The sequence below is a fragment of the Haliotis asinina genome, chromosome 8 (assembly GCF_037392515.1).
Source record: "Haliotis asinina isolate JCU_RB_2024 chromosome 8, JCU_Hal_asi_v2, whole genome shotgun sequence".
Taxonomy (NCBI): Eukaryota; Metazoa; Mollusca; class Gastropoda; order Lepetellida; family Haliotidae; genus Haliotis; species Haliotis asinina.
Window position 1 is genome coordinate 47,615,695 of NC_090287.1, and position 24,877 is coordinate 47,640,571.

Genomic DNA, 24,877 nt, shown 5'->3' on the forward strand with positions numbered 1-24,877 from the left:
TTTTTCCATTTTGTTCATTTTCCATATTTAACTGTTTTGTCTCAGTGAGTTGTGTCTATGAAGCCATCTTGCTTCAGAGAACTACGACCAGCACGACTAGTAAATGATAGCTGATAAGCAGCAGAAAATGTGAATATTGCTAAACATCTTGATCACTAATGATTATCATTGTGCTTACATTTACATAAAAACTAACTCCCTTTGTTGCTATGTATGTTCAAGAGGTTACCATCTCGTCTGAAACAAGTACCAATCAAGAATCTCCTGTCATCATGATAGCCACTAATATCATTGTATCCATATCGTTCAGGACAGAGGGTGTGACAAGGTTATTTGCAAAGTGTGCCATATGTTGGTCGTGGGTTCTTGAAGTTACCGTGATGTGTGATGGATGTCATGCATTGCTCTCCAATGTAACTTCATCTGGAAAACATTATGACATTTATGGCTGAAAGGGTCATTTAGCTACAAGTTGATCAGTACAAGCTGAATGACGCGTGAAACTAGAGGAGTTTCAGAGCTCAACTCAAGCATCTGTATTAGTGCCAGTTCAAGAAAAATGTCAAAATCAAGTTGTTCCATGCCAGATTGCTTCTACTGAAATTCTCCTATATGACAAGGGTAATGATCACTAACAAGATGATGTATGTCAATCAGAAATGTTAATTACATCAACATGTTTCTTTATGTCACTTGTTTGCATTTCTTAGTCATATTTGGGTTTCATTATGCTATTTGAATAATGACGACGCTCTGGACACAACTCCCAATTCCTCGTAGAGTAGCCAGTCTGGATGTTTTCCATCCTGTAGCTTCAATCATGTTGGCCTAAGCCAACATCAATTATGGACTGTCAGAGGCCATCATATTGATGTTTGCTTGGCTAGCTGCTGTGTATTAGTAATGCACAACTGCTTTGGGAACAAGACTGAATCGTCCCTTCTGTCTCGGCTTATGCCTTCTCTGTTGGAAACAAGTATCAACAGTATCTTACAGACTTATTCATCCTTTCAACACTTAACTCATATTCATGGACATAACATTGATTCGCCATCTCTATTGTCTTTAACCTTGATCTGTCTGAGATGCAGACTTGAATCTGTCCACTGGCACCAGTTGTTTTACTTTCATCATAAACAAATGACAATGTGTAAATTTAACTCCAGTTGAATTACTGAAGTGTTTCTTTTTTCTTCTTTTTGTATAAAAACACACTTATTTACTAAAATTCAGTGAATATTCACTCTAAAAGAACATAATCATAATCATCTACTTGAACATATTATTTTTTGTCTCAGCGTAACTTTTGGTATTATGATAGATAGGGTTGTAACATGCACACAGATATTGTGAAGGTAAGTTATGTCTGCCAGCATCGCTTTTGTACTTGACCTGTCTGTCTATCAATGTACATACCACTGTGACATGCCATACACTTGTAATGTGATTCAGACCAACCACAGCAAAGTGCAACCAGGCTCAAAACAGATTATGAAACAAAGATTGTATTGTGTGGAGCTTTTCTGTTTGTGATTGAATAATTTCAACTGATGCTACATTGTTCAAACTCCGTGGTTGATTGATCGCCATGGATAATGAAACACTGGTATAGAGTCTACACACCCATGAATTTCAGTCTGCTTTATCTTACATTGCGTAATTGTTTCCTGCTGAACTCACATCAGTTTTCTGTCTTCGTGATTCTTGGCATTTTCTGATCAGAAGTAGTCCACCAAGTACTGTCATTATATGTTCACATGACTTTCCTCATGGTTAGTTCCACTAGATATAACATTCTTCTGTTGGTATCCTTGCAGCTGGTCAGATACGTCACTGTTAGAATCAGCGATAAGAAATATGTATAATTTCTGTATCAAACCTCTCCAGTGTTTGTCACAAGAGATAAAAATGACTTCCTGGCTGATTCCACACGGCATGTATCTTTTCAAATTAATTGCAAAGCAGTCTTTAAATGATAAGTAAAAATCTTAATCAGTAGTTGATTTCATTATCTATTACCTTATTTCTTTCAGTCTGCTAGCTTCAAATGCATCCATCTGATCCCTACTTTATGGGGCAGTCCACAAACATGAGCATGATAGAGCATTTGAATCCCTTTGGGGGAAGCATGCTAGATGTGATAAGTGGAGTAACCTTGGTGAAACATCCACAGATGTTCATTACTGAGGGATAAGTAGAGACGGGAATGTCATTATGTTTTAAGAATTCATGGTCAGAACAATAGGTAGGATGGAGTTTGCACCTTAAGCAGAACAACAAATAAACTTCTTTGTTTACTATCTTTCTAAATATGAATGTGTCATCCTTTTGTTTTCCCCAGCACTTTTAACAGTGTATGAACATAAGTGTAGGGTAATGTTATGTAACTTCCCTCTGGAAGCTTGAAGCGGTCACATTTCACCTCAACATGAGAAATCTCATTTGTCTCCCACACATTCTTACCTTGCAGTATTATTTATTTGAAAGTTGAAATGGTAGTGGATGCAAGTGATTATAGTTGTGTGGTATAAAGTTACTTCAGACAAAATATTTCAAAGGTAATCTTCAGTGATATTTGACTGTATATTACAGGAAACATATCATTGTGGAAATAGTGAAAAGGACACTTGGATTGAAGATATCAAGTGCATGGAGTAGAAGGAAACAGTGAACCTTTTTGTCTTGGCATGATACATAGCAAATGCAACGATAGATGAATGACCTTAAAGTCTGTAATAAAATACACGAAATGGCACAATACCTTTACTCACTCTCTTCATGCTTTATTCATCCTTATGGTTCTAAAGCCTATATATGTTACAGTCAATCTGTGAAATCAGTCATTTCACATAATGCCTAAACCATTTAGGCATTTCGCGTAATGCCGGATGCATTTAGGCATTTCATGAAATGACTGAATTCACTTAGTCATTAAGTGAAATGACTGAGTTTTGTGTTAGCTGATTACACAGATTGCCTAAAGCTTCAGGCAATCCGTGTAATCTCGCAAACTACCTTGACAGCTCAACTCCATGACAGCTGAACTCAGTGACAGATCAACTCAATGACAGCTGGACTCTAAGAGGGATAATAAAATAAATACTCGGTCACTTCCTATGCTCAGCATCTGTAGCAAAGAACATGGATATCGAAGCAAAATTTTGAACCGAATAGCTCGCAAAGTACCAGAACAACATGAAGGTTTTAATTCCAAGAGAGCTTTACACCACTACGTTGGACGAACTGAGACTAGCGTCGACACTAACTGGAAAGAAGACAGAACATGAATACTACCTATTATCGAAGTAAGTGTCGTTCATTGATATTTGTTCTGTTTTCTCTTTCCATCTTACTGTTGCAATTGCTTTGAACTTCGATAGATTAATAACCCTGCCTGAACTTGATCGAGTCTTTTACTGGATGTCGAAATTGGTCATGGTACATGGGAAACCGAGGCATCCACAGAGCCAAGGCTCGGTCGAAAGAGGCAATGGAGACATAAAGGATATGTTACTTGCGTGGATGGGAGATAACAAAGCGAACGATTGGACCATTGGATTAAAATTTGTGCAGTTTCAAATGAATTCCAGTCTACACGCCGGGATTCAACGTTCCCCGTACATGGCCATGTTTGGTTGTGACGGGAAGGTCGGCCTTTCTTTGTCCACACTGCCGACTGAGATACTCGGTCGTCTGCAAAGCAAAGAGGAACTACTTGCTCTGAACATACCTCAGACTTCGACTTCAGCGCAATCGTCATGTGATGATGATGACCACCAAACAGCAGCAACACCAAACCTCCAAGATCAAGGGTTGCAACTTGAAGGTACCCTACCAGACACAGGCGCAAGTTGTTATGAGTCCAGCGAGGAAAGTCCGAACCAGGGTAAGGGAGAAACGACCAAAACTATCGAAGAGCAATCAGAAGGAGAACTTGAGAGTGTCCAGCAGGATACGGTGATGGGGGACCTTGATCAGTGACACGTCAACATTCACTCCGAGCAGAATATGGCACAAACGTTGCAGTTGAAACAGGCCGAGAGGATGGTGAAGAGAAGCCGTGTGGAAATGGTTGCTGGAAAAGTGGGTGACAACGTCGCTGTGCCTATCCCTCTTGACGATAGGGGAAGAGGAGACCCAAGGAATATTCTCGGTATTATGTTGGACAGGAATGAAAACGACTTGTACACCATCTGCGTGAAAGGTGGGATTCTCAAGGGAAAAAATCAGTTCGATGTCTGTCCTCAAACTCTGCTGACAGAGCAAGATGTCGACCAAACGAAGACCATCAGCTTGAGACAAGCCGTGAACATGGAGTCTAGCTCAGGTGGACAGGGCTTCATTCACTGTAATTGCTGGGGACATAAAAAATGTCAAACCAGCCGCTGCAAGTGCTTCAAAAATAAAGTCAAGTGTTCAAGCCGCTGTCATAATAGTTTGAATTGTAAAAATAAATGATATAAAGTACGTATTATGACAAGTTTCAGACTACAGTTTCACCAGATTTGAGTTGTAAATGCTTTATCCAGCTTCACGATTTTAATTGTAAGTGCGAAACGAATGCAATGTAACATGTATGGTCTGTAATTGAATAGAGTATTGTTGTTAGTCATTTTATGTAATGCCTGACCCCGAATTTCAGTCATTTCATGTAATGTCTGAAAATTTTAGTCGTTTCACGAAATGCCTAATCACAATCAGTCATTACGCAAAATGCCTAAATCGTTTAGGCATTACGTGAAATGACAGATTTCACAGATTGACTGTAACATATATACACCTTCCATTCTATAGACCATTTGATTAATCTAATATTAATCATATGCTATCAATAAGATTATATATTTTTGTAACCTAGAAGGTGAATCACTTTTGACAGCAAAATTAATGATTAATTAATTTTGGTTTTACAGTTGTAAATTCTATGGATTTTTTAGAAGATAAATTGTTGAAAGCTTATGAGATCTTATGTGACTTCCCCAAATGCTGACCTCATGGAAATCCTGGAGTTGGAATTGCTCCAGAAATACAACATGTATTGAACTTCCCCACCACCTAATGCACCAGCTGGCTTTAACATTAGCTACTGCTTTATGTAATGAGTATTCTTTTTGGAACTTGTTTTGTTTTAACAGAAGCAGATCTTTATACAGTAAATATGACCTGGTCAAATTTAGGAAAAAGTCTTATGCATGTGAATCTATAGAATTCTGGAACGTTGTGTCACAATTAGTAGTTGGAATTAAAGACTGAACATGCACTGATCAGGATTGTTTTTGTCACTTTGTTACATGATATATATGTGTAGAAAGTTATCTATAAGTAGATCATAAAGAGTGAGTGAGTGAGTTAAAATTTGAAGTCACATCGGCAATATTTCAGCTGTATCTTCACTAAAACAAGTAGATCATAAAGACCGTTGGTATGAAAATAATTTATGGGTACATACTATCCAAATGTTGAAAGTGAAAGTTTTTGGGTTTTTCTTAAGTTACATATTGTTGCAGCATACCTCAAGGGCCCTCTTGCTTCATTGCACTGGAGCTCCCAAACCAGACTAATTATACTTCATTTCTATCTGATATTCCAAACCCACAAATTATTTAGTAGCAGGAAGGATTTCCCCAGTAGTCGACTTTTGCCCTTCTGAGTCAAGAACATGCACAAGGTGCATTGCATTGCTTATATAACATTGTGTTCAGGCCACTGGTGCCATGGTATTAACTAATGTCTGATTAAAGTTCATTATGGGAATGTATCAACATTTTACTGAGGACAGTCAAACAGCAGATGCCAAAGGTTATGTCTCATTACTCAACAGACAATAATAGGACATTATGTTTGGCTGAGTTCCAGGTTTGATGCTTATGAAACTTTAATGCAGAGTCAAGGTATCATATAATGATTAAAATAATAGGCCTTACTTTGGGAACACTTGACGTGAAAGCCTGGCCCGGGAGGCTTGAAAATTCTCAGTGCCTGGTTATGTCACTCAGTAGTACTCAGTGTATTGGCTTGGCTCCAATATGACTGATCAGAAATTGTAATCTGCTATATCAAAGAATTCATGATTGATGTCTTATTAGAGATAGCATGCATGTGCTGGTTATGCTGAAAGACAAAACTGGACAAAACATGAACTGTCACTTGCGCAAAGTTTATGCCTGATTGTTCGTAATAAATGTCAGTGCTTAACATTTTACTATGCTAGATTATGTTGCTATGTCTAGCCATGTCCTGATTGCTTTGAATAGCAATGGATGTCTGCCTACCCAATGCACAATTGTGTAATATTGTCCACAGAATATTCCATTGATAAAATACGAATCAATAATTTGACATTCTCTGTAGGTTGCAGCATTGTTTACTTGTGAAGCTACGGTGACAGTGAGGATGATGTTTACCCACGCTGATGGGTAATAACCTGAGTTTGTATGCATGGCTGTTTAAAAGGAAAATTCTTGCAATGTGGCTTACTAAATACGGTCTTTAATGTGCAGTAAATTATAGTGTTTCTAGAATGAATATGGTATGAGTGTTTAATCATGCTGAAACGTTGATTTCCACAAAATGAAAAAATTGGATTTTATTTCATTGATTGATTTGAACTGGTTTGGGCTTATTGTCATTTGTTAAACCAAATAGTTTCATGGCTTCTGATGTTCAGAAAAATTATGAAAGATATCTGGGAATTTTCAAGAATTTCCAAAGATGTTTAAAATAGGAAAAACAATGAATATAATGAATTAAGTCTGGGAAAAAATATTTGCTGTATAGGTTTTGTATTCAAGTGTGTCTGACAATTCCATTGTTATGTTCTGTCCATGGTCGTCTCTGCAGTGGCAGTAGGATTGCCATAACTGTCAAACAAATGATCCTAATGATGATTTGGAGATGTGTATTGCGCTCACAGACCCACACATTTGATCAAAAGTAGGGTGACCGAAAGATTTAATTAACAGATTACAGATTCTAATCCTAGTGACAGACTTATGCCACACTGTTCCATCTGTCAGTGGTACTAGTGATAGACTTGTGCTGCACCATTCCATATGTCAGTGATCCTGATAATGAACTTGTGCCACACTATTCCATCTGTCAGTGATCCTAATGATGGACATGTGCCACTGTTCCATCAGTCTATTCTGATTTGTGATGGACTTACGCCATACTGAGCCATCAGGCAGTGGTACTAGTGATGCGCTTATGTTAGACAGTGATGCTTGGATTGGTAGTGTGTGATGCTGATTTGTACATAAGAGTACATAAGGAGTCCCCTGACACCATAGGCCAGCATACTCGCTAGGCAGTAGTCGCATCAAAATTATATGTAAGTTTCGGAACCTAACTAATATATGATTCTTTGATCAACTCCTTCACTTTTCACAATGTCTGAAAACACTTTCAGATGACCATATATGATCAACAGGATTAGAATTATAGACTGTTTTTTGCAATTGTTTTTGCAAAAACATGCTTTTTGGACACATACTTTTGGCAAGGGGTCCACTCCAAAGTTGTCAAAGAGTAAAATAACAGTGTTTCGAGATAATAATTAAACAAATTAAAGAACCTGCATACAGGGATCAGGTGCTTGTTCCAGAGCTTTTGCCATTCATGGCAGCTCATGGTCCAGGTCTGACTTTCCAACAGGATAACGCCAGACCTCATACGGCCAATTTAAGAATGAATTTCCTCAGGAACGCTGCCATCAATATCATGGAATGGCCCTCAAGATCACCCTACCTCAACCCCATAGAGCATGTGTGGGATGTGTTAGGCAGACGGCTCCGTCAAGTAAGGAACCCTCCACAGAACTTGCAGGAGCTTGTTGCCATGTTGGTACAAATATGGCGGCGCATTCCCCAAGCTGTGTTCAGATGCATCATTCAATCCATGAGGAGACATATCGCAGTTGTGAATGCCCATGGAGGACACACCCAATATTGACATGATTTCATTATGTTGTGACTCATAGTTTTTGATCATAGACATTGTAGTCGCATTTCCGGCGGAAGCGATTCCATGACAAACGTGATCTGTATGCTATAATATTTTTAATGACTAGAGTGTTGAATACAATCGTTATTTCAAACCCATTTTCCAAAATGTTCAAATTATTGACTTTGAAACAAGTGTAAAGTTTTTATTTTTGTTGAGTTTAATTCGGTGATTGGCATCATGGCATCATTAATATGCAGACTGATAACCAGCACTATTATATTTGAGTCATCATATGAGTACCCTTCTATATGTGGAATGAACATGATGTTTCTGAAATATGTGTCCAAAGAGATTCCCCAATCAGAAAAATGGTGTTTCAGATTTAGCATCCAAAGAAGCTTCATCTTAAGTGCTGCTTGTTTAGCAAAGAACTGATGATCACCTTGTTTTGAACCGCCTCAAACTGTGTGCAGGTCATGAGTATGTATCTCATCACTTTTAGGTGACCTGATATGGTTCTGCATTTTTGGTGACAGTAATTTAGAATGAAATATGCAGAAACTAATTTGATTCTTGTAGAAAGTGGAAAAGATTATTCTTCCTTTTAAGAGAGTGTAATTGTTTTTGTTATATTCAGTGTTACATTCTGTCCCATAGTCTCATGTTCATTTCAAAAGTCCACTTCATAATATTCTCTCCAATTGTAAAGATTCTGTTACTTCATTATATTACATCCATTTCAAGTAAAAAGGAACAACATATTTGCTGTTGTCAAAAGTTGTTTTAGAGGTCTTTATCCTTCAGGGGCGGTGGGGTAGCCTAGTGGTTAAAGCGTTCGCTCGTCACGCGGAAGACCCATGTTCGATTCCCCACACGGGTACAATGTGTGAGGCCCATTTTCAGGTGTCCCCCTCCGTGATATCGCTGGAATATTGCTAAAAGCGGCGTAAAACCAAACTCACTCACTTTATCCTTCGAGACAAACTGCACTTTAGTTTGTATTGATTCCCAGACAAAACCACAAAGTTTCTTGATACAGCCTTATGAATTCTTATTGGAGATAAGACCCTTTATGGGTCAAGTTTGACTGGCCATTTCTCAAAGTTTGTTTTGTCTGATCTTTTAGTGACTATCCAGTCATAACATCCACTCAGTGAGAACCACAGCACATTTGTTGTGAGGCAAGTGTCCAGGCCTTGCAGCTTGAGTACAATCAAATGAAGTCAGAGGCTATAGGAAGATGCTATTATTTACTATTTCAATTTCATTGTTTAAGGTAATATGTCCTTTGTCGCTTCCTGCTCTCTACCAGCACTGTGGTCTTGGCTTACAGACAGGGACACTCAGTAATTACACATCATTAGCTAATGGGAGGTGTGGTGTGAGAAGTGGTAGCTATTGTCTTGTATTAACTGTGTCCACTGAGACTAATGGGGAAATGACTGCAGCTGCTCATGATGGTGGTAGACAATACAGAGTATGGCTGTTGGGTAGAACATGTAACACTGCTTGTTAGCAGCTGAGAAAGACAGTGGTGGACAGCCAGGCTGAGTTTTGGTTTTTATCAACACAGGAAGATGCATGAATGATGATAGTTTATGTTTGATGAAGTATGTTCTCGAATCAATAATTGTATGAATACACAATAGACATGTCATATATTAAAACAGTGGCATTGATGTCTTGACTCCCATATCTTATGATGTTAGCAAAGGCAGTTGCATGTGTGATAGCACATGATTAGTAAAAGACGCCATATCATAAGAAAATGATTGTTCTTTCTGAACTCAAGTGTTGACATTTAACTTCATAAATTTTAATATTGACTGTATAATACTGCTTGAGGGATGCATGTGTGGTTAATGCTACAGTAATGGAGAACTGACCCACACAATACAGAAGATAATGGAAAGTTGTCATTTAATGGTCTGTCAGTATATCATAGATGGAATATTTTAGCCTTGTTTGGTGCTACATAATTAGCTGTGTCTGTCTGATGATACACCACAAAACCAGACTGCCCTCCATCTGAATGCTACTTCTGTGTATCAGTTAGCCTTTCTTTGACAAACATATGGAAGCTTCTGCTGCCATCTGTCAATAAACCCACCACTTATGACTGATAGTTACCTCATTCTACATTACCGTCATTTTACACCCAGTGATATGCTTGCATCAGTTATTCATGGGCTATATGATTATTCTGCTGGCTGTAACTAGCACATCTACCATCCTGTTGATGCCCATCTAAGAACAAAGGTCCGGTGGGCATAAATTCATGTCTGTTCCTGTGCATGGCGGTTACTAACTTATGTTATTGCTCATGGTTGTTATGTCTGCTAGCAATTTGGATTATAAATTATTTAATGAACATTGCAGAAATGACAAGACATGTTTCATCAAATCACTAAAAGTTGAAGTTTGATCAAATTTGAAATATCATTTTTGCAGTTTTTAACTCTAAGCTACATGAATTGAAGAAGATAATATATGTGTTCATTTAACATAAACATCAACTGTCAATGATTCAGTCATTTTGTTTTTCTGCTTTATTTTCTTAAATTTTCTATTTATTTCTTACAAATATAATAAAGTGATGTCTGCATGTGGTTTTAGTGCCTTATATCATGAAAACTGATGTTTAAACCATGAAGCTGAATGAGATTCTGAAATCTGTAAGTCACAAAGCAGGTAGCTATGTATAAATGTAGTTAATATACCTTCTGTACACATTAGCCCAGACAAGCACTGTAACAATGCTAGGTTTGAGGATGCTGGTTATATTTTCCAACCAAGACCCAGACATGACTCTTATGTCTTATCTGTGCCAGAAATTCCAGTTTGTACATCAAATATTTCATCAGTGTCTGCTCAGTTTCAGTTTCATACCTTTAATAGTTGACTCTTGTTACTAAGTCCTTCTAAAGAGATTTGTTAATGTCTACATGAACAGTACAGAAATAACCATGTTCAGTTGTGCTGTTAAAGAAGGGTGAGTGCCAGGAAGACAATTTAGAATAACCTTTTATTCAAACTGGATTGATTAGAAATTTTAATATGCTTCTTACTTTCTGTATGTTTGCGCAACATACCTCTGCAAATGTAGAATTCCCAGAAAGGAATGTCTAAATGACATAGACAAGACTGTACGAGTTCCAAGTGGTGTATGAATGTAATGATCAGTGTAATGCTGTGTCTGTACTAGACATGTTCACAGCATGATTGGGGTACTTTTTACAATGATAAAGAGGAAATACAAGAATGTTTTATTGGTAACCCAAAACAAGATGTCAAACATCTGTGAAAAAAGAAATAAATGTGTCTATAGCTGTACTATTTGATACTGACTCTCAATTACATTATTCATTGTGAGATATGTTTTTGTTTCCACTTAAATGTAGTGAATCTGAAATACTACACTATGTTAGAGTAAAATTGCAGCTCTGCATGAATTTTCATAACGGTTCTGTCTATGTTTTTTAGGATTTATGCTTTATATATGTTTCATCTTCTCCCATCTCTTTGTAACCTCATTGGAACATGTTTTCCGTTGTTATAAAACGTGTTGGTAAGAAATTTTGATGGTCTGAGAAATTGTTTGTTTCAAGTACAAACCAGTTGTAAGAAGAAATTAAGGGAAACACCAGACATATGACATCCTATAATGTCAAAATTGGTCAGTGACAGTACTGATTAAGATGTATTGATAGGTGACAGATGTTGTTGTTTTTATATTGCTGGATGTTCCTTTTAGATATGTGTCCTCTACTGTGATATTGCTGGAATATTCCAAAAAGCAACTCCACTCACTCACTCACTCACTCACTCACTCACTCACTCACTCACTCACTCACTCACTCACTCACTCACTCACTCACTCACTCACTCACTCCTTTTGGATATGTCATTACATCACTGGAGAAGATGCCTAAATGTTTAGGTAGTCCTGATATCATCTAGTTGAAGGGAATTGAGTGTGTACTTTTTGGTGTTTCCAAAATGACATGCAAGTGTTTTTCGCAAATCAGCTTACGTTTGTCTGGTGTTGATTTCACCACATGCAGTGGTCATCTGTTGTTACAACTATGTGAAGTAATAGAGGTAGTATTCTCTAGGTTCACAATGCTAGCTATTGTTCTTCATACTATCATCATTCGATTTCATCATACACCTCAAAGATCATGTTAATTCTTCATTGATTCATTTCTTTTGACATGGAAACTGACCTCATGATATGCACAGGAGACCATACATACAAGACATCATCTTTCTGAACAGATTTTCCCAATTTTACTCCCCATATTTGACTTATCACCAAGGTTGAGGTCAGTGCAGTTTTCTAATTACAGGTTTACATTTGTTTCGTCCCTACTGTAGAAGATCTTGCTCATATTTCACATCAGACATTATGTACCCAGCATGTCTTGTCATTGGTGGAGCCCTGAATTTATATAAAAAGCATATTTACAAACATTGCTTTGGCATTCTTGTAGGACACTTAAGTGACACTGACCTTGTCAGCCACGTCAGTTGATATTTTCCATGATGATGAAAACTTTATGAAAAGAAGCCAGACACCAAGGTTGGCAATTTCCAAATTGGATCGAAACACCAAGTGAGACTTTGAAGACTTTGAAGAAGTCTAAGTTTTTGTATATAACTTCATTCTGGTTGGAACCTGTTTGTTAAACTGGATTGTCAAAGAAGTCACTGGAGAGGGACATAGGCATATTTTCAAGCTGCTTTCATATGTCAACAGGACCAGTTTGGAAATGTCAAGTTTGATATGTTTATTGCACTATCATGGCAATACCTGTCCATAACTCTCACAGAAACTGGTCACAGAAAATAAGTAAGAATTATTTGAACTCAGAAAAGGTTTCATTCCAGTTGACGGCTCTTTCCTCTTATCTTCTCTAAACATTTTTGCTTGCTTCTCATGCTGGAATTCAAAGTGAACACTGGCCATTCAGGGAAAGTCATGACATGAGAGAATAGAAAATTTAATGTTTAAACATTGTAACAAAAACCTTTCAATGAATAGTCACAAGGTGATTACAATCCTTGATAGCATTAACTGTCACTGTAAGCATATTTTTTACATACTACTTAAAAAACCTTTAACCATGACTGAGTTTGTGATAATTCTTTTAGCAGTATCAGTGAGTAGGAATAATGTGATTCAGCTGAGAGAGAATGTTGAACCGATTTCAGCATTTTGCATTATGTAAAACTTCACCGAAGTGTTTACGTAAATTCAGAGATTGACTGACAAGGTTGATGTACATCAAAATATCACCATTGCGTAGATCAGAGCTCACTATCTCTCAATCAGTAGATTGTCTGGTCCATACTTGATTCTTTACAGTCTGTAGTCATATAACTTCAGGGATGGCAGTTTACCGCGGATGTGAGGATTTCTGCCATTTTTATTTCAAACTGATCAATTTTTTTAATTGCCTGAACCCCATTCGGTGACACAATATTACGTTTTCAGGTGAAAAAAAACCCCGATTTGCCTGTTGCCATCTCTGTTACTTGCTTCGTGTTTTATTTAAACAAACACTGGATTTCAAATATCAAGAAATGTTGATCAAAATGTTATTTCTGAATTCACTGCCTGTTTTGCACTTTCAGTATGTATCATGCATAAGTTTAAAATGTTTGTATAATGCAGTGAAACTTGTTCTTCCAGTGATCCTGAATGAAATGCTTCTTGAGACTATATTTGTGAACATTGTCTTTGTTTCTTTCAGTCGCTGGAAAGTACGAGGCGTATGCTTCAGATGTGTGAAGAGGTAAGAATAATCACTTCCCAATCCATAGCTTATAGTTGTACTATACATTTAGAAATATATGTTTATGAGTACTAATGAATTAGATATTTCTTTTTACAATCTGTAATAAGTGACTCAATTGTCTGGCAACCTCTAAGTCTTGTAGAGGAGGGCAGTGCCTGTCATCCCATCATTTACACATCTATCACACCTTGTCTGTAATCAGGTTGATACTGATCTTCAGCATCCTTGTTGTAGTAGGCGATTAACAGGAACAGTTGGTCAGGCGCGCTGACTGATGCTCATGATGTTGATCATTGGATTGTCTGTTCGAGACTAGATTGTTTATGGACTGCTGCCATATTTGCTGGAGCACTGCTGAGTCGTGTTAAACAACAAACAAAAATCCTGTTTTTCTTTATTTTATGAAAATTCAGACAAATATGGGATCAAAGGTCACTAAGTCTAAATAATTGTAGCTTCACATTATCACGTTTTATTGCAAATCTCCAAATCATTTTTGGCCTTTTGTGTGAAACAAAATCCACCATAGAAGAATGTGTATTTATGTACATTTTAGAGAAACTAATAATTCTACAAAAGACAAATGTGCATGTATATGATCTGCCAACTATTGAAGTGGGTAGGCCACTAGTTTGTTGCTGTAAGCACAGTTACACTCCGCAGGATCTCATTATATTGCTGCTTATTTAATGTCTTTGATGAGAAAACTACATTATTTTGAGCAGAATATATCTCGCTTTAACAGGCGTAATGCCAAAGTCCTAGAAAATCAGTGTGCCTGAATGATCTAAATATTAACTTCAAGTCCTGTTTGTTTTCACGCTATAATAGAGCAAGGAGGCTGGTATCATGACCCTTGTCATGTTGGATGAACAAGGAGGTAGGCATTTACTGTGCATGGAGTAGAGGAACACAGGATTTTTTTATACTATCCTTCAGTTTTTTTGTGTGTGTTTTAGCTGATACGTATTGATAGCAGTTCACCAGGTTATGTTCAGTTGAGTTATTGTTATAGGAGGGTAGAAGTTCAAACTTTGAAACAGTTCAGGAAATTTTGTCAGTGATAAAGATTATTTACTGAAGAAATGTTACCATTCAGTTCAGCCATTTAGTCTCAGGAAGTGTGTAGTTTGAATATTTCATTCAGAATCCCCATTAGCTCAATGTATATGCCGTTTTAATCATCATCAGTCCTCTCTTTCTGTGAGACGGAAAGTAAATTGATACAAGAAAGGATATTTAGAAACTATAATGTACAACCTTCTACTTTTTTTTATCCAATTTTAAAACTATTTAAAAGAATCATTTGTTGTGACCACATAACCCATTTTGGTTGTTGTATTTATATTATGTAAAGCTTGAAACCAATGATTTCAAAGGTGACATCATTTCCTGAATAGTAGTCAACGATTTGAACTTTCCCCACTGTATTGTAACATTTAATGTTTTTTTTCAAATGTCACAAACTTATTTTTGCTCAATTGCTCAATTAGAGCAAGGAGGCTGGCATCAAGACGTTGGTCATGTTGGATGAACAGGGAGGTGAGAGAAGTTTGCTGGTGAAAGTCATTTTGTGCTGGACATGAATCTGTTGTCATCATGCTCTCTTGCATCCTTAATCCCAAGTCATTTCCTGTTGTCTTCACTAGCATTGTTTCATTTTATGGATGTTGTGTTCACTGTTCTTTTATTGACCTGATGGGATATTCATCTGTTCACAGATGAAAAAATTACTTCTTTGTCCAATGTTCTCAATTAATAATTTATAAAGTACTTGATTAGAAATTTCACACACAACAGACTGTACACAACACTAGTATAGAAAAGCTCTTGTCTGTTTAAATAGCTCTTGTTTGTTCAAAGGTCACATGCAACCAAAAAATCAGGCACAATTAAAACACAATTGTCACTTATTCATGACATCTAATATACATTGCTGCTTGTAAAAAAAAACAAATAAACAAAATTATAAGCGTACAGTCGTGATTCAAAAGTGCAATATTTTGTACTTGAGCTTACTTCCCTCGAAACGAAGCTCTCGGGAGACCGAACCCAGTCATAGCGGGTGGATATGCACTCAAGTGTAATGACGGCTTCCGATTGGCTGTTTCATTTGCTGATATGCTGAGGGTTCATTGTGTGTACAGAAAGATGATCTGTCTGATGGGCATTTTAGAAGTATAGCCAGTCACAAGAAAGTAAGATTCTTTATGGATAACAACTTCTTTTTGTGTACTTGATGCGTCGTTTCAGCATGGATTCATATACTGTTGTCAAACAAAATCATATACACGAAAAAGAAGTCGTTATCCATGAAGAATGTATATAGAGATGTTGGGTTTGGAAAAACATGTTCTCTGAATTTGCGCTCGATCCAATAAAAAATCATGTCAGTAGAGATGGTAAACTACTGCATGGCTGGAATCTGTCATTCGTCCAAGTACAAAGCAGGACTTGAAACTGACAAGAGTTTGCACCAGTTTCCGTCAGATTCAGTCATCCGAAAAAAATGAATGTTGTTTGTTTTCAACCCACAGACATAAAACATGTCAAGTGTATCACACATGCCTAATTACATAATGTGGCAGACACAGGACACGGGTGCACGAGTCATAAATCGACTTATTTTCTTTATGTCGTATAGCCTGATAGGAGTTAAGTTCAAATTGCATGTGGTCAGTGATTGAATCTGTGTATTGTATATTCTCTTTACCAGTCTGACAGGCAGACAGACATATAGGTGTCAATAAACCAGACATTGAGCTTTCTCTATGACAGAGGCTGCTCACCACAATCAACAAGGTTTTTTTTATGTAACGAGTAGATTATTTACTTGTTTGTGTACACATCCAAAATTAGACTACTGCTCACGACCTCATACTCCAGGAGTGCATACTGTTTCAAGCTCTGCGAACCTATTCCCTGCGCATGCGTTATATGCTGTTGAAACCACTTTTTCCCACAGTGCTGGGGGAAATTTAGTGAATCGTTTGAACTCGTTTCGCAGGCTTTTTTTCAGCATGTTTTTTTTTTTTTTTTCAACTATATATGTTGAGTTGGCATTTTTGATGATTTGTTTCGGTAAGTGCAAAGGTATCAGAATCTGCCAAGTTGTGTTTTACATTGCATGTGAGCTTTAAATAGTTCTAGTTGTTTTGGGGAAAAAGCGCAGCTCATGTCCAGAGTGTTAGTAGAACACATGCATATTGTGAATTCAAGTACATGTATTTACAAATGAATACCCAGCATTATCCAAATAACAATACAAAAGGTTCCCAGGTTGAAAAAGTATCTTTAAAACATAACAGGACCAATTAACAAATTACTAAATCTTTTAAAGTAGTGCTTTTTGTTTTTTGTTTAAGGGAATGGTATGAATAATTTTCAATATGCTTCAGTGTTTCTGATACCTTAAGCCAGCAAGGTGATACAGGGGATAATGTCAATGATTAGAAGTATTTTGTGAAAGTTTCCGGTATCTAACACAACACATTATAAAAGGTTTTGGAAATTTGGTTGTCAAACCCAGAATGTATTATTTTCTTTCTTTTTTTTCTGCTTTTTTTTTTCTGATCAGATCAGCGCCGAAGCTGTGATGGAACTAAAAAGTTATAACCACCATGCTGTTTACTGTAAAGCCTTTAAATAGTCGGTCATCATGGGCTAAGCTGGTCTCAAACACTGTTGTTCATTGTGCCCAAGCTGCTACAGGAGAACACCAGTAAATCTTTGATAATGTCAAAATATTTTGTTAATGTTTTTAGGGGATAATAGCGTAAATGTAATAATGTAAAATCATCTAATATGAGAACTGTTGTTAATGATATGAGTGACTCCTTCATGACTGTGCAAACAATGTATGATATTAGATCTTCACAGATCTTTTGAGTCAGCAAAAGTAATGGCCAGTCAGGAATATGAATCTCATGCCTACTTTATTTTATTATGCTTAAAACACATTATCATATTTTCTCTGATGACATCTTCTCATCTTATTTTCCAAATGTTTCGTTTATATGTGGAGTTTCAGTGCAAAGCCTTGGAACTTTTAAATGGAGAGCTTCATCATCATATAAAATCAGATTTCATTAGAGATGGATGAATGAAACATTCATCACTTTTTATACCCTTTTGCAAATTTAAATAACCATGTCAGTAACATGAATTACTCAGGATGATACTAACAATTGCTTGATTTAACATTTTATGTGTGCAGTTTTATGATTAGGTGTGAATGAGGGTGTGTGCATGTGTTTAATAATGCACAAAGAAGCTGAAACCATTGTGGGTCTGTTTTTTAAAACTGAGTTTCAGAAATAAAATACAAATTGTAAACCAAACAAAAAAAAAACAAGAAACAATTTACTTTGAATGTCCTAAGAGTCACATGAACCACCTGTAAATGTCCACTAAACGTATACCATAACCACCCGGAGGAGTATAAATTGCCTAAGTATCCTTTGCCAAGGATTATTCAGTCTGTGAATCAGTGAAGGTATCCCATCAGATGTCAACTGTAGTTTGCACTATGTATCTCATTGTCTCGTTTCCTCAGTTAGCTGTTGTATATTCTGTTTCAGTTATATTTGACAAAACCTTGTCATATAGAACCATCATCAAACAACAACCAACTATTTTGGAAGTCTCATCACTTGTAGCTTCCTGCTGAGGGACAGCATCAAACAAATTGTGATGCTGAGCTGTTTTCTTTACAGGTTTTATGAAACCTTACAAAAAATGGCCTGATGATGGTTCTTCATGCTGCAAGTTTTGCAGAAGAAATGGAGAGATAAATTTCTGTTTGAATATTTGGACATCTTAATTAAATTTCTTGGTCCTTACAAGTTCTTTGGTTCATAAGGATAGTCATTAAGAGAAAAACTTGTCCAGAAATACCTTGCTCTTGCAAGTTCTTTTGACCATTAATTGTCCTTTGTTTTCATTCAATTTGTGCAGTTATGTTGTTCATTAAATACATGATCTGTCAACAATTTCCATTTCTATTGCAAAACATTTTTTATTGCTCTTATTAAGTATTTTTGTTTGTTTGCATGGCTTGTTTTGCACTGTGTTTGGTTCCTTCCTTTCAGAGTCAAGATATAGGGGTGAAAACTCTGGTAATGTTGGACAGTCAGGGAGGTAGGTTATCACACTAGCTGGGATTGCCCAACTCACAAATCTCAAACCACATGTTGAGTGAGATTTTCACTGCATATACACTAATTACATTGTTAATGCAGAACACGACACAGCAGTATTATTTTTCCTGATAATTATATCATTCATAAACTTCCTCTCACATATCTGCAAATGTATATATAAACATACTTGTTTGAAGAGAACACGTAAGCCATATATGACAGGAACATGTGTTTCCTAAAATCAGCCTTAAAGAAAAAAGGATAGGGCCTTATGATGAAGTCCAACAAATAATATATTTTGCTCTCTTAAAGAGGGTAGTATGTATAATAAAGCATACCTAACATATATAAAAGTAATGAATAAGCAAGACTGTAGTTGATGCAAAAAATGAGTATGAAACACCCAGTGGACTTGGTTTGATGTCTTGTCACAAAAAAAAACCTTGAAATTTACACTAAATGTGCAATGGTGTGTTGATGCATTGTTATTCCTCCCCTAGTAGGGTGGTGTGTTGTTTAGGGGGTTTTGTTTCTCTTGAGTGGTGTCAACATTGCCATCATGTTCCAAACCATAACTTGAAAACTATTTCATGATGTTGTGAAAAACTTCGTACATACTATTCTCATAAACTTAGGTGGTGTATTCGTTTTAGTCCATGGAGACAACTTCAACTTAATATCAAATGATGGGAAGCAATTTCAAAATATGTAACTTAATGGGTATGTTATTAGTTCAAGAACTTCTTGATCCTCATTCCCAGTCCCAAACCCTTTGTTGTGTCAGCAGTAAACTTATGCTTGTATTTTCAGACAAAGTGGTAAAAATCTGTTAACTGTATAACCACTCCATATCTTATTGACATACTTATGTAATAGATGTAATTGAAAAATGGCTCTGTCTGAGAGTCGGTGTGTTACTGAAGGCACTTATTAGAAATACTCATCAAAACCTTGAGGCCCCTCAAAGTTGAAACAGTCATGTTGGATTCTAAATTTATATCTCATCTACTGATATTTATACCATTTGACGTCAGCAGAACTGTTGGTGATATATCTTTGTCACCAGTCAACAATTTAATCAGCTTAACAAAGTTGGTATGAAATTTGCAGCTGTTTGTGGAGCATTTTTATCCCCCTGCATGTAATGCTGGGGATATAGTTCAGACGCCTCGTCTGTCTGTCGTGTCGTCCGGCCTTCCACCCGTCCGTATTCATTTTGTTTCCAGAGCTTAACTCAGAAACCGTTCAATATTTTTAGACCAAACTTGATAGATATAGTAATCTCAGCCTCTGGTTGTGCCTGTTGCTATTTACAGATTTTTTGGCATTTCTTTTTGTTTTTCCATGTAACATTATGGTGTTAGTCTAATAGTGGGGTGGGCTTCGTTTCTGGAGCAGAACTCAAAAACCATTCAGTATTTTTCTGCAAAACTTGGTAGATATATCAATCAGAACCTGAAGTGGTGCCTTTAGGTATGTACAGGTTTTTGGGATTTAATATTTTCTCGTTTTCCATGAAAACGTTTCAGACTTTGCCTCAAAAGTGAGAAGTGTGTTTCGTTTCCGGAGCAGAACTTAAAAACTGCCTGATATCTGTCAGTAAAACTAGGTAGATGTTTGTGGCAGACACCAAAGTGGTGCCTTTTGGTATTTTCAGGTTTTTGTGATTTCTTAATTTCTTGGATTCCATGGAAACGTTTTGGACCTAGTCTGAAAATGGAGGGATGAGCTTCGTTTCTGGAGCACAACTCAAAAACCATTCAGTATTTTTCTGCAAAACTTGGTATACATATATCAATGAGAACCTAAAGTGGTGCCTTTTGCTATGTACAGGCTTTTGGGATATATTATTTTCTTGGTTTCCATGGAAACGTTTTGGACCTAGTCTGAAAATGGAGGGATGAGTTTCGTTTAATATCTTACAGCAAAACTTGGCAGATATTTGAAGCAGACCACAATGTGGTGCCTTTTTCTGTTTACAAAGTTATTTTTCCAGGTTTCCATTGAAACAAATCTGACTTAGGCTCAAAATGGAGGGATAGGATTCATTTCCAGAGCACAACTCGAAAACCATTTCATATCTTTCTACAGATCTTGGCAGATACATAACACAGATTTTAAAGTGGTGCCTTTTGCTGTTTACAGATATATGACATGTATATTTTTCATGACTTCCATGGAAATGATTCAAACTTAATCTAAGAGAACATCAAGTAACCTTCAGATGACTTTTCCTTTCAAATATGTGGGGGCCGGGGGGATATGTCTTCTTCTGATGACTCTTGTACATGTCTGATGGTGGGGAAGATACAGGGCTATGATTGTACTAGAAGTGTGCAGAGCAAGAAGTTGTGAAATATGCTCCCATCACATGGCTCACTCATTCCCAACTGTGTTACCTAGTGGTATTCTACTTGATCAATTTCTACTAACACTTTTTCGGTTGATTTACCAATAAAGTGCTCTCCAAATGTGGATTAATAATATTTCCTGTCATTTAGTGCTGATATTGTGAAAATATGTTTACACATCAATATTGCTAATGGCAGACCAGCTACGATAGAAGTGAGACCAGCTTCAGAATGGCATGGTCTCAGCAGATTGAGAATAAATTATAGATGATGCGTTCAGGATATGTCCAGCTTCACTTATTTCTATGTGGAAAACTTTAGTTAAGTACATGAGATAGTTCAAAAGTCGCAATAAATGACAATGATGCTAAAAGTTTATGGTGGGCAAGAATTCTGAATTGTTACATTTACTATTTTCAGGGGTATAAAATGATTACCTATAAGGAACAAGACTTTTGATTGGCCAAGGTTTTTTTTCCCCACTGTTTATTTTGGAAAGCATTATTTCGGCATCTTTGGGGACACAGAAAAATAAACTTTCTCATGATAACTCCTGCTGATACATAAAGTTCCTTAATACAAACAAGAATTTGATTTGGTGATCGGTTTATCAAAGACATGGAAATGTTGAATGTAGGGAAAGAAAAAGAAAAGAAAAATATCCTCCAATTACTAGTTCCTTTGGTTACTTTCATATTTCAGGCAATGACAAGAATTTGGGTAGAGTTAACACATTCTCTGAAAAAGGTCATCCAAAATTACAAGAACGGCCTGAGTTTATGTTGTAACTCCTGGGATTTTGTCTGGAATTGCCTTGTAGAAATTACATTTTGCAGTGGATAATCAAATGTAAGATGTGATATTACTAACATGCAATGGTTTTTGTGTGTGTCTTGTGCTCTGAGTGTGGTAAATATATTCAGTCTTGTGTCATTGAAAGGAAGAATGTCATTTATCTTGAAATAATGTATCTATTAGTACTCTAATTGCTGCTTGATTCTCATGGAGCCAGGAAACATTCCAGAGCTCAGATTTAGGCCATTCAGTCTGATTCGTTTGAATATGACAGCTGAATATTAAGAAATATAGTTTCTAGAGTGGATTGCAGCTTCTCCCACTTTCAGATGCAGCTTAGCAGCAATGTCACCTTTATCGTTCACCAGATTGTTTTCATGTTGTTTGTGTGGGAGGCAGTACAATCTGATATGTATCTTAGCTGAAAGTGCTTCCCAAAATATGTTGTCATGGTGAGAGTTGGTTTCCATTGGTACCTATGACATCACTGAAATAAAATCGCTCTCCATTTTCTTAGCTTGTGACAGTTTCACCAAGCAAGCTATCAAAGGTCAAGGTCAGTCAAAGGAAATTTGTCAGGTTCTTAAGCATGGTCTTGTGTATCAAGCTGTGTTGGTGCTCTTTGGTATATTATTATAGTCAACGCCTCGTCCATCCGTCTGTCTGTAATCATTTTGTTTCCAGAGCGTAACTCAGAAACTGTTCAATATCTTTAGGCCAAACTTGTTAGATATAATAATCTTAACTTATGGTTGTACCTTTTGCTATTTACAAATTTTTGGTATTTTTATTTTTTTTTATTTTTCCATGGAACAATTGGTGTTAGTCTTATGGTGGGGTGGGGTTCGTTTCGGGAACAGAACTAAAAAATTGTTCAATATTTGTCTGCAAAACTTGTTAGATATATCAGTCAGAACCTAAAGTAGTGCATTTGCTATGGACATATTTTTGTGATGTTTGATTTTCTCGGTTTCCATGGAAACGTTTCGGATTTTGTCTCAAAAGTGAGAGGTGTGTTTCGTTTCCTGAGCACATCTCAAAAACTTAATATCTGTCAGTAAAACTTGGTAGCTATGTGTGGCAGATCCCAAAGTGGTGCCTTTTGCTCTTTACAGATTTTTGTGATTTATTATTTTCTTGTGTTCCATAAAATCGTTTCAGACTTTTTATCTCAAAATATAGTGATGAGCTTCGTTTCCGGAGCCGAACTAAAAAACTGTTCAATATTTTTCTGCAAAACTTGGTAGATATGTGTGGCAAATCCCAAAGTGGTGCCTTTTACTATGTACAGTTTTCTGTGCTTTATTATTTTCTCAGTTTCCTGGAAACGTTTTGGACTCTCAAAATGGAGGGATGAGCTTCGTTTCCTCAGCAGAACTCAAGAAGTGTTCAATATTTTTCTGCAGTACTTGGTAGATATATCTGTCAGAACTTAAGGTGGTGCCTTTTGCTATTTACAGGTTTTTGTGATTTATTATTTTCTTGGTTTCCATGGAAACAATTTGGACTTAGTCTAAAAATGGAGGAAAGGGCCTCATTTCCAGAGCACAACTGGAAAACTATTTAATATCTTTCAGCAAAACTTGGCAGATATTTGAGGCAGACCACAAAGTGGTGTCTTTTGCTATTTGCAAAGTTTTGGCATTTTTATTAGTCTGTATATGGAGGGGTGGGCTTCGTTTCCGAAGCAGAACTCAAAAACCGTTCAATATTTTTCTGCAAAACTTGTTACATACATCAATCGGAACCTAAAGTGGTGCCTTTTGGTACTTACAGGTTTTTGTGATATATTATTTTCTCGGTTTCAATGGAAACGTTTGGGAATTAGTCTCTAAATTAAGGGATGGGCTTCGTTCCCAGAGCAGAACTCAAAGTCCGTTTTTTTATTTTTCTGCAAAACTTGGTAGATGTACCAATCAGAAGCTGAAATGGTGCCTTTTGCTATTTACAAGTTTTTGAGATTTCTTAGTTTCTCGGTTTCCATGGAAACAATTCAGACATAGTCTTAAAATGGAGGGATGGGCTTCGTTTCCGGAGCACCTCAAAAACAACTACACATCTTTCTGCAAAACTTGTCAGATATGTAGGGGAGACCCTAAAGTGGTGCCTTTTGCTATTTACAGATTTTTATGATTGATCATTTTCCCAGTTTCTATGGAAAGGATTCTGACTTAGTCTGAAAATGGAGGGATGGGCTTCGTTTCCTGAGCACAACTGGAAAACTATTCAATATCTTACAGCAAAACTTGGCAGATATTTGAGGCAGACCCCAAAGTGGTGCCTGTTTCTATTTACAATGTTTTGGCATTTTTACTTCTCCTGGTTTCCATTGAAACAATTCTGACTTAGTCTCAAAGTGGAGGGATAGGCTACATTTCCAGAGCACAACTCTAAAACCATTTCATATCTTTCTACAGATCTTGGCAGATATATGAGACAGATCTTGAAGTGGTGCCTTTAGCTGTATACAGATATATGGCATTCTTTTTTTTGCATGATTTCCATGGAAACGATTCAGACTTAATCTAAGAAAACATCAAGTAACCTTCAGATGAGTTTTCCTTTCAAATATGTGGGGGCCGGGGGGATATGTCATCTTTTGATGACTCTTATTTTGAGATGACAGATCATTCAATAAATTTTTAGAAAGAAATATAAGCCTTAGATGGAAGCTTGGCTAGATAGTAGTTATTTTTCATTCTTGTGATGATTGGTTTGATTTCAAAGTGCCATGTAATAAATATGTATATATATTACGTTCATTAAATGAATAATCTGCAAGAATTGGCATAATAAGTTTGTGTCGTCAATCGCATGATGACTGCCAAAGGACAGGATTGTGGTA

General features: G+C 36.7%; 1 protein-coding gene across 2 annotated transcripts in view; it reads left to right on the plus strand.

Annotated features, from left to right (window-relative positions):
- The window catches only part of LOC137293800 (synaptosomal-associated protein 25-like), a 135,068-nt gene that overhangs the window by 50,262 nt on the left and 59,929 nt on the right, over positions 1-24,877 (plus strand). Inside the window, exons 3-4 of one of the 2 annotated variants that reach the window (XM_067824548.1) lie at positions 13,701-13,742; positions 14,577-14,625. In XM_067824548.1, coding sequence (XP_067680649.1) covers positions 13,701-13,742; positions 14,577-14,625 — 91 coding nt within the window. Of the gene's footprint in view, positions 1-13,700; positions 13,743-14,576; positions 14,626-18,835; positions 18,885-24,877 lie in introns of both variants that reach the window. The other variant, XM_067824547.1, reaches the window with a different exon arrangement.